General features: G+C 42.6%; 1 protein-coding gene across 7 annotated transcripts in view; it reads right to left on the bottom strand.

Moving 5' to 3' along the window:
* Nucleotides 1-236: 236 nt before the first annotated feature.
* Nucleotides 237-16,395, bottom strand: part of ZDHHC7 (zDHHC palmitoyltransferase 7) — a 58,181-nt gene continuing 42,022 nt past the window's right edge. For all 7 annotated transcript variants that reach the window (XM_073308107.1, XM_073308101.1, XM_073308102.1 and 4 more), the window contains 4 exons: nucleotides 13,884-13,980; nucleotides 7,570-7,651; nucleotides 4,620-4,750; nucleotides 237-2,401 (listed from right to left, as the gene is read on the bottom strand). In XM_073308107.1, the coding sequence (XP_073164208.1) occupies nucleotides 2,225-2,401; nucleotides 4,620-4,750; nucleotides 7,570-7,651; nucleotides 13,884-13,980 (487 nt within the window). In that variant the 3' untranslated portion in view covers nucleotides 237-2,224. The remainder of the gene's footprint in view (nucleotides 2,402-4,619; nucleotides 4,751-7,569; nucleotides 7,652-13,883; nucleotides 13,981-16,395) is intronic.

Consider the following 16,395-nt stretch of genomic DNA (forward strand, 5'->3'; position numbering starts at 1 on the left):
TTTAGTAAGTGTATTTGTAAATCTAAAAGGCAGAGAGACATGGTCCTTGAACTAAAGAGCTTCCAGTCTAAATAAGCACAGCTAAAGATAATGACCGAGATAGGGAGTGGAAGTTAATTAACTTAGACTTATTCATTACTTTATTTTTACATTAAAAAGTTACAATGTAACAAGGGTTTGAAAAGCCAAGTCAACTTGATTTCACACACACGCACAAAGTCACAGGTTTCAACTGCTTTAAATGGTATTTTCTGATTTTCATCAGTATATTTTATTAAACAATATACATACTAAAAGCCTCGTGACAAAGCCAGATAATTTTTTCTCCAATATTTATGGAGGATGTTGAACTGCATATTCAAAGATTCTTGTCCAACTTCCAACCTTCCCCCTCATTTACATGATACATGTATTTTTGTTCATTTGTCTGTGGCTTTATTGGATGTGTCCATCTGGCAATTCTCCATATTACATACCTACTCCCTAAGCACTGTACACATCTTCTGAAGTATTGCACAGTTTTGTTAATTGGACCATGGTATACTGAATGGATCCCTTAGTAAACGGACACATACTAGGACATAAATGTGATGAAGAATCAGTATGATTAAGAATTAAGATTCCACAAAGATTTGTACAGAAATGGAGAAACAAGTCACTAAGAAAAGAAAGCATGTTTTCAGTCTGTGAATGTAAACTCACTAATGGCAGATCCTTGAGCATATCATACTGCTTGAGGTGGAATAAACTTGTTGATGCTAATGGCAAAACAAAAACTGGACAAGTTTAAGGCAAGTCCCAGAACAGGGAGCTGTTTACTTTCCAGGCACAGTTCAAGCTATGCATCAAGGCTCCTGCTTTATCCTCCTGTGTGGTGGATAATTCAAAGAGAATAAAGTAATAATAGAAGAATTTTTGTATTTATCTGTAGTGTTTAGAGAATCCATTTTCAGCTGTATTTCATCACTTGCAGATTGTGTGTCATTACTTGCAGATTTAGGAACACACCTTAGAACTACTGTTATTTGTCAGACCCACAAAAAGCAGTTATATTTCTACACTGTTCACTCCTTTTGTTTTCAATCAGTTTTGATTGGAAAATGGCAAAATGGAAAAATTTTCCCTTTACATACTGTATACTCATTTTCCATTTTACACTCAGATTTCTTGTATTTGCACAAAGGAGGCTGGGATTACATTCCCTAACGCTGAAGAAAGTCTCCCTCCGTTCAGTGATGGCTCTATTTAAGTGACTGGTGAACTGTTTACCAGTTTCTGAATGGATGTAAAATCTATACAATAAAAAAACAAAAACAAAAGGGCCTCCGGACCATACAATAATGATTGTTCTTTGGATCAAAGTTATACCAATCTGCAATACATTCATTTTTAATCCTACAGGAAGATCTAGTCACTGGTCCCTCTGATACCCACACACAAGTTCCTTTAAAGTCAATGCACTGAGAATTGAAGACAAGTATCACAGGGCAGAATTTGACCCATAGCTAAAAGTTAAAAATATTTGATTACTGCACATTTAGAACTTACCTAAATGCCATTTAAGATTAATACTGCCAAATACAAGACATGCTATTGTGAATCACGGAGGACATTTGGCAGGGCTGGAGGAGTGCATCTGACATGTTTATGTTACCACGTGCACAAATCTCGAATTATTAATATGCAAGGACTGCATGTCTGAAGTGGGATGTAACAGTATAATTTTGACTATCAGGACAAATGAAAACAAAAATAAAATTAAAGGACTGAATAAGTCATTATTCCCTGAAAACTAATGGATTTAGAGAGCTTGATGCCATTTAAAATGGGCTTCCAGCATAACTACTTGATCTCATGATTGACAACTGCACCTCAGTTCATAATTTTATAAAACACAAATTCCCAAAACATTTATCAAATAAACGGTTCAACAAAAATGCAAAAATTAATCCCATTAAACAATAAGTTACAGTAGTATGATGACATTTTGGCTTCTTTAGTGTGGTTACACACCTTTCTTTTGTTATCCTGCTGAAAGATCATTACAGCATCTAGTTTACGTTTCTGAAAGTTAATGAGATGTCTGTGACTATAAAACTTTGCTTGCTACAAGCAAATGTCTTGTTTGTTTCAGCTGGTCACAGATTATATGTAGACAGCCATTTCTGGCCCCAAATAAATATTTATATAGTATTCTTTCAAGTTCAAGTATGATTAGAAAGGCTCACACAGAGAACTCAGGTCCCCCTTTCTTTGCTCTCAGCAAAAGTTGCCTGATTCGAAATCCTGCAAAAGGATTGATCCACAGGAGTGAAGGCTGGCCCCCAAAGACAGATTTCATCCCTTCCCAACGTAGCCTCCTCTCCCAGGTTGGCTTTTCACTTTTAAGCCTCTCAATCTCCTGCACATAAATTAAAACAAACAAACAGTTATACACTTAACAGCCAGCAGGGTGTACTGATTTAAATCAAGATATAGGAAACCTTGATTTAAATAATCAATTTTAACAGTGTTTCACATTTGTACTTTATTTTCCTAAAGAAAGGTTAACAGACTAACCAGATACATGCACACCTCTGGTTGCTATAGAACATTAAAAATCTTAAGCAAATTGAATGGCAACATGAAATATCTGGTTAGACAAAGTTTTGGACTAAAAGGGAGCATCATTACTGTACTATCATCAGATTCAGAGTACAAACAACTCAAATTCCGGCAGTCGAAAGGGTATCTAGTAGCAGTACAGTGCACTTCTATGTTAAGGAGTACAAGTGAAGATGCTGTTAGCCAAGACCAGCAAGGACTAAGTGTCCTGCATTTCTCTCCAGCAAACCTCTAATGCTGAATGGAAGACCAGCACCATGATCTGAAGAAACAACTCTATCCAGCCCTCCCCATTATGGGATGGCCAGAGCTGGGGTATCCCACAAATTTTTTCCTGTCCCCCTTCATAGATATTAAGGTCAGAAGGGACCATTATGATCATCTAGCCTGACCTCCTGCACAACGCAGGCCACAGAATCTTACCCACCCACTCCTGAAAAACCTCACCTATGTCTGAGCTATTGAAGTCCTCATATTGTGGTTTAAAGACTTCAAGGAGCAGAGAATCCTCCAGCAAGTGACCTGTGCCCCATGCTACAGAGGAAGGCGAAAAACCTCCAGGGCCTCTTCCAATCTGCCCTGGAGGAAAATTCCTTCCTGATCCCAAATATGGCGATCAGCTAAACCCTGAGCATATGGACAAGATTCACCAGCCAGATACTACAGAAAATTCTTTCCTGGGTAACTCAGATCCCACCCCATCTAACATCCCATCACAGGCCATTAGGCCTATTTACCATGAATATTTAAAGATCAATTAATTACCAAAATCATGTTATCCCATCATACCATCTCCTCCATAAGCTTATCGAGTTTAATCTTAAAGCCAGATAGGTCTTTTGCCCCCACTGCTTCCCTTGGAAGGCTATTCCAAAACTTCAAAGAGAGAAGTGGGGGTCTAAACTAGAAATACTGCAAACCCTGTGCAGAAACGCAGTCAGGCACCGAACTGGTGTGCATGAAACAAATTAGTGCTATTTCTTTCTAAGAAAGAAATCAGAATGATTCACTGAGCTGTGGGGGAATGCAGCACAATGTAAGTATTTAAAGCTTGCTGAATACATTGCATATTTATTAAAATATTTTTCTGCAACAGTATTTCATGAGAAACAAAACACTAAGCACCGCAAAAAGCTAAAAAGAACACTAGCTGCACCACATGCTAGGGATCTGTGCTAATAAGAAGCTGTTAACTACAATTATTGACTCTAGACAAAAATGAAATAAAACTTCCATTAAGAATCTCAACTCAAATCAGATCATTTACAGTACTCACTTCCCACTAATGACAGTGGAACACTCACCGTTTGTTTTCCCTTTTGTAAAGCATACAGCTATTCAATATCTAAGTGCAACATTTGCAAAGCAGCATCAGCTGAGAAAATTCAGGATGCCACTGTGAACTCAACTCCCTTACATCTTCAGTCAATTACTCACATTGGATGACATTCTTCCAATGTTTACACTGGGATTTGGGGAGGAAAATGGATTAACACCAAGTATCAGCCAGGACATTTCAGTGCAGTAAAAAAGGTGTAAAAAAAAGCACACCTCTAATCCCAGATTAGGCACATCATGTATACTTTTGGTGACAATTTAAGAATTATGAAAATCCCACTCATAGGTATCCAAGTAATTTAGAAAAGGAGGACTTGTGGCACCTTAGAGACTAACCAATTTATTTGAGCATAAGCTTTCGTGAGCTACAGCTCACTTGGAGCACAAGCCCCACTGAAAGACAATGCGACTTGTTCTAAAAGCTTTTGAAAGTCTCACCCTACTGCATCATGTGGGGGAAGTCAATACTAAAGGAGAACACATTTGTTACACATCTGCTTGTTAGCAAAAGCAAATAATTGTTCCTAATTCTCCCAGTAGCAGGGGAAATAATAGATGTGTGTTTAAGATTTGAATATTTCACCATCATAAAAGCCCCTCTATCATATGCAAATAAAGCTATAGCTAGTCAAGTCTTATATTAGAATTATTACACCAAGCAAGGGAAGTAGGTTTACCGTTTCATCATTGCATATTGAGTGGATTTGGGTGCCAAACATAACAGCAGTGAAAGTGAGAAACAGAAAACCCTCAAGGCACAAAAAGACCATCAGGATCACAGTTACAGGCGGAGAGAAGTCACTGCATTCTGTGAAAAGAATAAACTTAGTTATGAAAAAAAAATCACACCAAGAACCCATGCAAACAGCAACTCCAGAACAGCGTGCCTCCTCTTCAATACAAAGTGATAAAATAGGTTTGTGTTTATTTTAGTGGTGAAATCAGCTCAACTCCAGATTTTACTGTCCGCCCTACAGACTGTATAGTTCTAGACAATTCAGTTCATCGGACAAGTAAATGCTAATTTGAAAGTGACTGCAGTCCTGCCTTGTCATATGCCACATTGCACTGCATCAATGTGTCTTGCCCTGGGGTAACCACAAGGCTACATCAATTTGAGAGCCAATAAGCATCTTTGTGTAAGACTACGTACAACATTAGCCCAGGCTACACACATTACCAGATATAAAGTGAAGGGCAGATAGACATGAATTCAGCACACAACACAAAAACTGCAGCCACGAGAGCCCTGCCTGCTCCTGGTTGGCTGTTATATCTACCTGATTTTTCACCCTTGCTGCTATGTTTTGCTTGCCTTGTGTAGTGCTGAAAGAAAATTAAGCTGTATCTTGCAATCAGGAGCTGCTCAAAGTCTTATTGCCCCTTCTTCCCCCACTGGCTTTTTTGTCCATCCATTAGTTAAGCAAGGAAAAATTTGGGCCAGGGCCGGCATTAGACTTCCCTGGGCCCAGGGCCAAAGCCAAAGCCTTAGCCCCACTGTCTGGGGCCGAAGACCAAGGGCTTCAGCCCTGGGCGGTGGGACTTGGGCTACAGGCCTTGGTACACCCCCGCTCCTCATGCAGTGTTGTGCAGTAATGTTTGTTGTCAGAAGTGGGTCGCGGTACAAAAAAGTTTGAGAACCCCTCCCTGCTCCAGGTGATAGAGGGGTTAATGAAAGAGTCTTGAGACTGACAAACCCCAAGCATTCGTTAACAGAGGAGACTCTGGCTCAGAAGGTATCCTTAGGGTTCCTACTTGCAGTACCAATGGTATCAAAGATTTGGCTGAGTGGGAACCTGTGGAGCATGAATTTCGTACCTGTGCAGCTGGTACCAAGCTCTTGGCATGGGATGAGTTGGCTCTGCTCCCCGCAGTAACTTAGGGACGTGAACAGTCCTTGGTCCTGTCTGAACTCAGTACTGGAGTCTGTCTTAGACGACAGACTCCTCTTTGCCTTTGTGATACCAATCTCATTCGGAGCCTGCATGGAACTCCCATTGGGACTTGAGGTCTCTGTAGCCTACTTGTCAGACGGTGACAGAGCTTCTTGGAGATTTACTCCTTATACCGCCTCCTATTTAGAGGCAGATGTAGATTCATAGATACTAAGGTCAGAAGGGACCATTATGATCATTTAGTCCGACCTCCTGCACAACACAAGCCTAGATGATGACTTTGGTACTGTAGATTACTCGGTGCTGCATACTTCTCTACTGATCTTCGGTGACTGAAATCTTGAGGTGGACGGGGCACTACTTGTACTGGGACATACAGTTTGCTCCATCATTAGAAGTTTAAACTTAATTTCTCTGTGTTTTCAGGATCTACCCTTGAAGGAAGTGCAGATCTTGCACTTACTGGGGATATGAGTATCACCCAGACAGCAGAGGTGCTGGGAGTGTAGGTCACTTATCTGAATAGCCTCGTAACAGAAAAGAAACTCCTCTTGAATCCAAGGAGAGCCCAGGATTCCTGAGCAAAACTAATAAAAATTTAACCCCTTCAAGGGGAGATCTCCAACCTACATTACTCTCTATGAATGATTTTTAAAAAATTTTTAATAGCTTGAGAGGAAGAAATAAAAGGAACAACTGTAACACCATAAGCTAAGTAACTATGAGGAAACTATCTGAGGAAAAAAAGCTAAGTGTTAGAGAACAGGCAACACAGATTCCATCTCTGGCCAAAGGCAGCTGGGAAGGAACTGAAGACTGTTCATCCCCACAGCCCCATGCAGCCTTGGCGAGCGGCATGAGGATGTGTGGGATGTCCCCAAGTGTTGAACGGGCATGGCTACCAAATGTCTCCCATTAAAGGTGCAGGTACACCTGACATGGAGCACTCAAAGGGACACTACTACAAGAAGCGTGTACGACTTGGTTATTTTTTTTAAGCTTTCATAAATTCCAGACCGTTGATAGGGATTTATTATGAGTTCTTTCCATATTTCAGTGCTGAGGAAGTTGTTAAAAGTAGCAATCTGTTCACAGTATGCATGAAGACACTATAGATCACACAGCAGTTTGGACAGGTTCCTCTAGAGATGAGCCATGCACATTCCAAACTGCATAACAACATGCAAAAAATGAAAGAAAGAGATGTGTGTATGAAAGACTGAAGTAAGGCATTTTATGTTTGAATACCCTCACCCAGGGCTCAATGAACTAAGCCCCTTACTTGGTCCTAGGACTTCCCCCAGTATTGAGAGCCTTATGAAATGTGCCTCACCTATGCTCTAGAGCCCGTCCCTAGTTGTTGTTATTATTCAAGGTGACTCTTGAGCCCCTCATCCACATGCCCTCCCTGGTATTTACAGCAATGATCCTCCATCCCCTTGCATTAAGGACCCTGGTATTCCTTCAGCCATATAACTCTCCAAATGATCTTGACAGTCCAGCAAGCTCTGGTACACCAAAACATTGCCTTGAAATACTAATAAGCACAAGAAAGCATGAAGGAATTAGCAAATTTCAACTAAGCACCACACAAGAAAATAAGATGGCATGAGCAGGCAAGAGAACATTCATGGCACTTCACGTTAAACAGTTGAAACATTTGCAAACATTTTACGATTTTTTATTTATAAACACTGCTTGGTTATGGTGGTAGAAATAAACACATGCTTACCAGTCCACTGTCCTCGGACACAAGAGAAAAACTGAAACCCACACAGAATGAGTGCATGAGCTGAAATTAGGGCTATATACATCTGGAAATAAATAGAAATTTGCTTAGTCTTGATCATTTTGTCAGTCAGTAAAGCAGACATTCCTTGCAGCCAGTTTTTATCATTAGGAAATTACATGCTTGGGTGCAGTATTGTTTATTAATTGGATAAAATAGAGTAAAACCAGCTCCAGCAAAGTTCAAATAAAAAAATTTCAGCAAGTACAACAATGTACATTAATTTATTAGCTCTTTGGATCACATTACAATTACAAATGTAATAAAGTGAAAAAAAGGGTTACTAACCTTTCTGTAACTGTTGAGATGTGTTGCTCATGTCCATTCATGTTAGGTATGTGTGCGTGTTGTGTGCGCTGCTGCCGGAGATTTTTCCTGCCATCAGTCAGGCTGGCTCTAGCTCTCTCTGGAGCAGTGCGGGTATGCGCCAGCATAAGGGGCGCCGCCGGTCCCACATCCTCTCAGTTCTTTCTTGCTGGCCAACTCCAACAGAGGGATAGGAGGGTGGGTCATGGAATGGACATGAGATACACATCTCAAAAGAACAGTTACGGAAAGGATAGTAACCGTTTTTTCTTCAAGTGCTTGCTCAAGTCCATTCCACATTAGGAGACTCACAAGCAGTACCTCAGGAAGCAGGCTCAGAGTTCAGGGACATGCTGACTGCAACACTGCTCTTCCAAACCTGGAGTCATCTCAAGCCTTTTGGGTGATGGCATAGTGGGATGCAAAGGCATGAACCAATGACCAAGTTGCAGCCCTTCAGATGTCTTGGATTGGAACCTGCAGGAGGAATGCCGCTGAAGAGGCCTGAGCTCTCATGGAGTGAGTGATTAGGGTTGCTTGAGATGGGACATTCACCTGTTTGTAGCATGCCCGAATACAGGAGATTATCCAGGATTAGAGCCTCTGGACTGACCCTGGAAGTCCTTTCATCCTTTCTGCTACTGCTATAAAATTTTTTTGGATTTGTGAAAGAATTTAGTCCTCTTGCTATAGAAGGTGAGGGCATGCTTAACATCCAATGAGCGAAGCTGCTGCTCTTCTGAATTCTGGTGAGGCTTTGGGAAGACGACCGGCAGAAAAAATGGCCTGGTTGCTATGGGATTGTGAAACCACCTTTGGCATGAAGGCTGGGTGGGGGCGCAGTTGGACTCTGTCCTTGAAGAACACCATGTATGGAGGCTCTGACGCAAGGGCCTTGATTTCAGAGACCCTTCTGGATGAGGTGATCATTACCAGGAAGGTGACCTTCCAGGAAAGTAGCAGCAGAGAGCACGATGCTAGCGGCTCAAAGGGAGGACCCATGAATCTCAAAAGGACCAGGTTTAAAACCCACATGGGGATCATCTTGTGAACCTGTGTGTAAAGTCTCTCCAATCCCTTAAGAAAGCAATGTCATCTCATGAGAGAACCCTCATCTACCGCCCACTGGTGGGTGGAAGGACAAAATTGCTGTTAGATGCACCTTGATGGATGCGAGAGCCAGACCTTGTTGCTTTAGATGGAGCAAGTAGTCCAGGATGGACGCAAGGAAAGACTGAGTCGGAGAGATGCCTCGATGAGATGACCATATCGAGAACCGCTTCCAGTTGGCAAGGTAGGTAGCCCTAGTGGAGGACTTCCTACTGCCCAGCAAGACCTACTGAACTTATTCTGAACAGGCCTGCTCCTCTGGGTTTAGCCATTCAACTTCCATGCAGTTAGGTGAAGGGAGCTGAGGTTCAGGTGCAGTAACCAACCGTGGTCTTGTGAGGTCAGGTGTGGGTGGAGCGGGAGCAACGTGCCGAACCATGCTCAGGCTAGAAGAATAATTCTCGCCTCATCAAGCTTGATCTTCAGGAGGACCTTGTGAACCACCATAGAAACCGGAGCAAATACACAGAATAGTAGCTCTGTCCATGGAAGCAGGAAAACGACGGAGAGGGAGCCCAGACTGTGCCCACGCAACGAGCAAAATTGTTGGCATTTTCTGTTCTGCTTGGTCGCGAACAGGTCTACAGGGGAGGTCCCCGCCTCTTTGGAAGATGAACCTGGTGACCTCTAAGTAAAGGGACCATTTATGGTGAGAGAAGGATCTGCTGGGGTGATCTGCCAGGGCATTCTCCAAGCTCCCGGAAGATGTGAAGCTTTGAGGTGCGTGGAGTGCTTCACGCAGAATTCCCATAGATGAATGGCCTTCTGACACAATGCAGAGGATCAGGCTCCCTCCCTGTTTGTTGATGTAGAACATAGCCACGGTGGTGTCCATCAGTATCTGCACTACCTTTCCTGGGATCTGTGGGAGGAACACTTGGCAAGCTAAGTGAACCACCCTGAGCTATTCCTGGGACCACAGGCCCTGAGTGAACCGAGGTGGACTTCCCAACCTAGGTTGGGAGCATCCAAGACTATGGACACCCAGGGGGTGACAAAGGGGAGGCCCACTAACACCGATAGGAGCTGCTTCCATCAGATGGGGGAAGCAAGGATGGGGGCTGAACAGTAAGCACTGAGTCCAAATGGTGTCTGTTTGGGGTGTACACTGAAGCAACCACATCTGCAGGTGTCTGAGTCACGGCCTTGGGTGCCAGACCACGCAAGTGTACACGGCCATGTGCCCCAGGCAAAACCATGTCGGGCTGAAGTGAGATAATCGATCCAAAACCAATGGGGAGGTAGGGTCCAAACTGGGAACTAGTATAGTGCCCTTGGGTGCACCTTCAAAAAGACCTGCTTGGGCCCACCGGAGTACCTATGAAACCCAGGAAGTGAGGTTGAGATTAAAGCAGTGGCTAACAGTGTTTGTAACCTCCTCCCTTTCTCTTAAAGGGTTCCCGTCTCAGAGGCAGAGCCGAGAAGTGGGACAGTTGCTGAGGCCTGAAGTGCTTCCTCAAAAGTTGACAGAGCATAGAGGCCCAGGCACCTGACGGTGGCCCTTGAGTTCTTCAGGCCATGGAGCTTTGTATCCGTCTGCTCCGAGAATGAGGAGCCTTTGAAAGGGCGGTCCTCGATCAACTGTTGGACCTCATGAGGTAGCTCCAAGGACTGTAGTCAAGAACATTGCCTCATGGTTACTGCAGAGACCAGTGTCCTTGCCGCCACATCAGCTGCTTCTAGTACCGCCTGGAGTGAGGCCTTGGCAACATTCTTACCCTTCTCTAAGAGGGTAGAGAATTTATGCCTCAGAACTCAAGGCAGGGAGTCTTTGAACTTGGACAAGAAGTCCCACAGATTGTAGTCATATCTCCCCAGTAGGGTTTGCTGGTTTGTGATATGCAGCTGTAGACTGGCTGTCGAATAAACTTTCCTCCCAACAGCTCAAGTTTGTGTCCTTCTGTTTGGGGGTAGCGCCCATCTGCCTCCTTGTTGGCCGCCGATACAACAAGGGACCCTGGAGAGGGGTGGGAGTACAGATACTCGTACTTGCTGGCTGGCACATATTTCTTCTCAGCCCTCTTCGAGGTGGGGGACAGAGAAGAAGAGGTTTGCCACAGGGCCTTGACCAGACCCATTACAGCCTCATTAATGGACAGGGCCACCTCAGAAGGAACTGCTGCAGCCAGAATGTCAACAAGGATGTAGGATGATTCCTTAAGTTCCTCAATCTCTAGCCCCAAGATAGCTGCTATCTGCTTTAGAAACTCCTGATGGGCCCTGAAGTCATCCTGTGGAAGCAAGATATTCAGCCCTGAGACGGCCTCATCTCAGGAGGAAGAGGCTTGTACCGGAGGGAGGAGGTTTTTTTCCTCTTTCTCAGCTTCAACAACATCCATGGGGGCTACATCCTGAATATGGATACTGGGGTTGGTACCGGAGTCGAGGTTCGATGCCGAGCAGGCTAGAGGGAAAGTCCACCTCTCAGAAGCAACTGAGTAAGATTGGCGGGAAGGTGGACCCAGTGGGGAAACCCTCAAGGATTCCAATACTGCCATTGCATAGGCCACTGTTCACTTGGCCAGGCATCAGTGGGGGACCTGTACTGAGGTCGGGTGGTACACAGGATGGGTGCTGGTGGTGGCCCTTAGGCTGGACGTATGGTTCTACCTCAGATTCAGATGAAGAACCCTCCTGAAGTGAACATGGTGGAGTGGTACCCTCTCAGCCTCCATTCGATGCAGAGAGTCTGGACACCGGTGGCGGACAGGAGACTGGACATTCTCCCAAATGCTTCAGACAACTGGAGTATAGGTTGCTCCTGGGCACAGGCTTGCCACAAGAGGCACCAGGTTTGAAACCCGTGGACCAGGCATGCCTGGCCCAGCAGCGAAGAGAGCCCCTTGACGGTAAGGAGACTGGGGATCTAACTATTTGCACTAATGCTATTTACAATATATACACTACAACTATACTTAAGACAAACTATGAAACAGAAGCAGAAACCACTGAGAAGAATGCCTTGCCAAAGCAAGAGTTGTTCCAGAAACTGTCTTGAGCAGTAAGAAGGAACTGAGGAGGATGCGGTGTTGGTGGTGCCCCTATACCGGCGCGTAAGTGCGTGGGTCCGGAAGGCACTAAAGCTGGCCCGATAGATACAACTGAGGGAAAAATCTCCAGCAATGGTGCACACGGCGCTCACACACCTAATGTGGAATTGACATTAGCAAGCACTCGAAGAAGAACTAATGGATTTTAAGTGATTCAAACACTTGACTCAAACACCCGATTAAAACAAGCATGGCTAATATCTACTAATACCCTCTCCAAGGCATGGGAGAAATTAGGGGAAGGAGAAGGGCAGTGGTACTCATCCAAGGTCTGCCCATGTGAGTTGCCATTCAGTCTGTTGTGCAGATGCTCAAATATGGTTGCTTCAATTCCTTGGACTTATGTCCCCCTCAGTGGGGCTCCGATTCCCAACTGGGCTCTACCAGGCTCCTTCTTTAGTGATGGAAAGAAGTGCCCTCTCCTAAACAACACTCACTTGTGGCACCAAAAGAAGTCACTCCTGTAAATTGTGCAGACGTAGGTATGCTCCCTCTCCTTTCTTACATGAGGAATTAAATTGTTAACAATGACATTTAAAATCACCACCAGCCATCTCAGAGCTACTATTCAAGGCTTACTGCAGATTCATGTAGCTATCACAATCAGTTCACATTCGAGATTTTCTTTGCCAGCCTAAACAGATTGTTTTTTAAATGAAAATTGAGATTCTGCAGAACAAGATCACAGCTTGAGCGAGGTACCAGCATATTATAATTATGTCACGTTGCGAACTTTAAAAACTAGTAACATACTGTGTTGTGTATTAGAACAATATACTGCGAACAGTGAAATGGTATAATGCTGTACATCCACGGTATGTATTCCTGGGGGAATTCTTCACCACGGTGCCTGCACAGAATACATATGTCCCACAGATTTTTCTGGGCAGAAAATACATTCTCCTGGAGAGGCTCTGCAGTTATGTCTTTTGCCCACCAGGGGCTGCTGTGGCACGAGAACAGAGGCAGCCGCCTAGTGGTCAGCAGCTGACAGGGAGAGAGCAGAAGCTGGGTTCCCCACAGAGCCCTGCCTGCGGGGGCCAGGTGAGGCGCCATGGGATACAGAGTGGGATTTAGAGGGGCATTAGGGGAACACACTGGAACAGGGGATGATTGGGAGTGGGGATGCAGGGACACATGGAGTCCGGGGGGGGGGGGGGTTGAGTGGTGGTGCAGGGACACAGGCACAGGGGTAGATATGCCTGACTGGGAGAGGCTAGGGGTCAGCCAGAGTCTGCATGGGGGAGGATCCCCGACTCCCTAACAATCCCCCCTGCCCTCCAAAACCCCCACACAAAACTGTTCCATATTTCTCCCACCCATACCCAACAACCCTCCAGGTTCATTCCCAGGCTTTTTCCCAGCAATTACTTCCCTCTCCTTCGAGCCTCTGCACTGCTTCTGAGGGTGTGGAAAATATGGTTATGTACTGTAGTTTATATGAATGATTATTCAAAATTCTGTATGCCTAGTAAGGAATCTATTTGTCAAAAAACACTTCCAGAATTTTTTGTTGTCTATATTGTTAGAGACATACTAGTTAATTCATTTCAAAATACCTGTTAGCAAAATAACAAACTAACTTGATTATATTGTGTTATTTTGAAAAATAAAATATGCAGAATTTTAAAATATTGTACACAACATTTTTAATTTTTTGATACAGAATTCCCCCAAGAATAAAGGTATGGCTAAATAGCGAGCAATTTAATCCAGGGGTAAGTATGTGAAAAATTGTTACCTATAGTCAATTTTCATATTTAGAACAATTTGTTGGTAATTTGTACTTACCGTAAACAGCACAAAAAATCTCTGGTTTTTCTCTCCTACACAATTATTCACCCAGGGGCAGTGATGATCCATCTTTCGAATACATCGCTTGCAAATACTTGGAGGGAGGAGGGAGAAGAGAAAGAAATGGGCACTTTTTATTTAATATTTTTTTTTAAAAGGATCTTAAATTTCACTGTAGGAAAGAACATGTAGTGTGTCTGAGCCAAAAATTAATAAGCAGAATGTAATGAAAGCTGAAGGGAAAAAAGCAAAGGTCTTAACTAGTTTTGTTTGTTGTGGTTTACCAATTTAGAGCAATGTTTTTTTCAAAAAAATTTATGCCAAGACTTCTGAGAGTAAATTACTTTATACAAAAGACTTGTTTCATATCCACAAAAATGAATACCGACATGCTCCAAAAAGGATAAGTGTGTACATCCAATCATGTGTATTTTTTATTTTTTTTAATAACTATGTAGCTATGAGTACACCATATAAGTAGAGCTTCAATCCTCTCCAGATTCAAGGTAAAAGAACAGCCAAAAGCAATATTTGGCAGAAAGTACCTAGTTCATGGTACAGATATCCAAACTGTAAATCTGGTTAGGAATATAGAAAAGTTGACCTAATATCTGCAAGAAGGGAGATTTTCAATGTCTCCAGAAATTTTCACAGCTGTTTTACTACCCACACAGCTCCATCAAATATACTGAACGTGTGCACCGTCAAAATGCTTCAGAGAACAGTCTAAACTTCATTTGTAAATGTCAATTCCCTCTCATTTCTCAGAAATAAAATCTAACTATATCATTAAAATTACAAAAGATTCAATCAGGAGTAGCATAGGATATATAACATAAATTCAGATGTAGTATCATCTTTATCCACGGCTGGATTAGTACCAATAGGCTGTTCAATGCATGCTTTCAAATTATATCTGCTTTTTTGGGGGGGAGGGGAGGGGTAAAAAAGAACAGGAGTACTTGTGGCACCTTAAAGACTAACTAATTTATTTGAGCATAAGCTTTCATGAGCTACAGCTCACGTCATCGGATGCATGGAATGGAATATACAGTAAGAAGATATATATACACATACAGAGAACACGAAAAGGTGGAAGTTGCCATACCAACTGTAAGAGACTAATTAATTAAGATGAGCTATTATCAGCAGGAGAAAAAATACTTTTGTAGTGATAATCAAGATGGCCCATTTCAGACAGTTGACAAAAGGTTTGAGGATACTTAACATGGTGAAATAGATTCAATTTGTGTAATGACCCAGCCATTCTATTCAAGCCCAAGTTAATGGTATCTAGTTTGCAAATTAATTCCAGTTCAGCAGTTTCTTTTTGGAGTCTGACGCTTTTCTGTTGTGAAATTGCCACCTTTAGGTCTGTTACTGAGTGACCAGAGAGGTTGAAGTGTTCTCCAACTGGTTTTTGAATGGTTTCAGAGTGGCAGCCGTGTTAGTCTGTATCCACAAAAAGAAAAGGAGTACTTGTGGCACCTTAGAGACTAACAAATTTATTTGAGCATAAGCTTTCGTGAGCTACAGCTCACTTCATCGGATGCATTCAGTTATGATTCCTGATGTCAGATTTGTGTCCATTTATTCTTTTGCGTAGAGATTATCCGGTTTGGCCAATGTACATGGCAGAGGGGCATTGTTGGCACATGATGACATATATCACATTGGTAGATGTGCAGGTGAATGAGTCCCTGATAACGTGGCTGATGTGATTAGGTCCTATGATGGTATCACTTGAATAGATATGTGGACAGAGTTCTGTTGGACATTTCTGGCAACAGTTCCAAGAAATCTCTCACCACGTCTCTTTGTTAGACCATATAGTACCTAAGAGCTATCAACCAACATTTCTCTTAAAGTTAATTGCAAAAGAATCCAATCAAAATCTCTACATTCTACATGCAAGATAAAACAGTTGCTACATTTGTTGCTGTCTTTCCCCAAACTGACCATCTAAGTAATAAATCTCTTTCATTTTCCTAATTTAATGAGGTGAGCTTGTAGTTACAGATTTTCTTGTGGAATATGCAAAGAAATTAAATCCCTTCAACTTCAACAGTAATAAATGAATAGTTCTGGTGTATTATGAATAAACATATTCAGACAGATTAATAAAAACAATGGATGTTTGATGGGATGGTTTTAAAACCATCCCAAAGAAGCAACCAAAGTAACACTCAATAAAAGACTTGAATTTAGAAAAATAATGCAATTTTAGAAACTTTTCTCTATTATGTGATTATAATCTCAGTTATGATTCCCAAAAGATAGATTGCTTGGCCTTTTTAACAAGAGCATTTTCCATTCTTATATAGTGTTAACCTACACATACATATCCACCCCAAGCTATGGATGCTGTGAAAGTTGCTTTCCTGATCTGTGCAATTAAATTTTCAATCTTAATGCTATCATAGCATTTCCATAACATTTTCTGGATGAAAAAAAAAGACTCAACTCTTGCTCCTTGAGACACCAAAGTAGTCACGAATACTGACCGAAT

Source organism: Lepidochelys kempii, chromosome 12, assembly GCF_965140265.1.
Source record: "Lepidochelys kempii isolate rLepKem1 chromosome 12, rLepKem1.hap2, whole genome shotgun sequence".
NCBI lineage: Eukaryota > Metazoa > Chordata > Testudines > Cheloniidae > Lepidochelys > Lepidochelys kempii.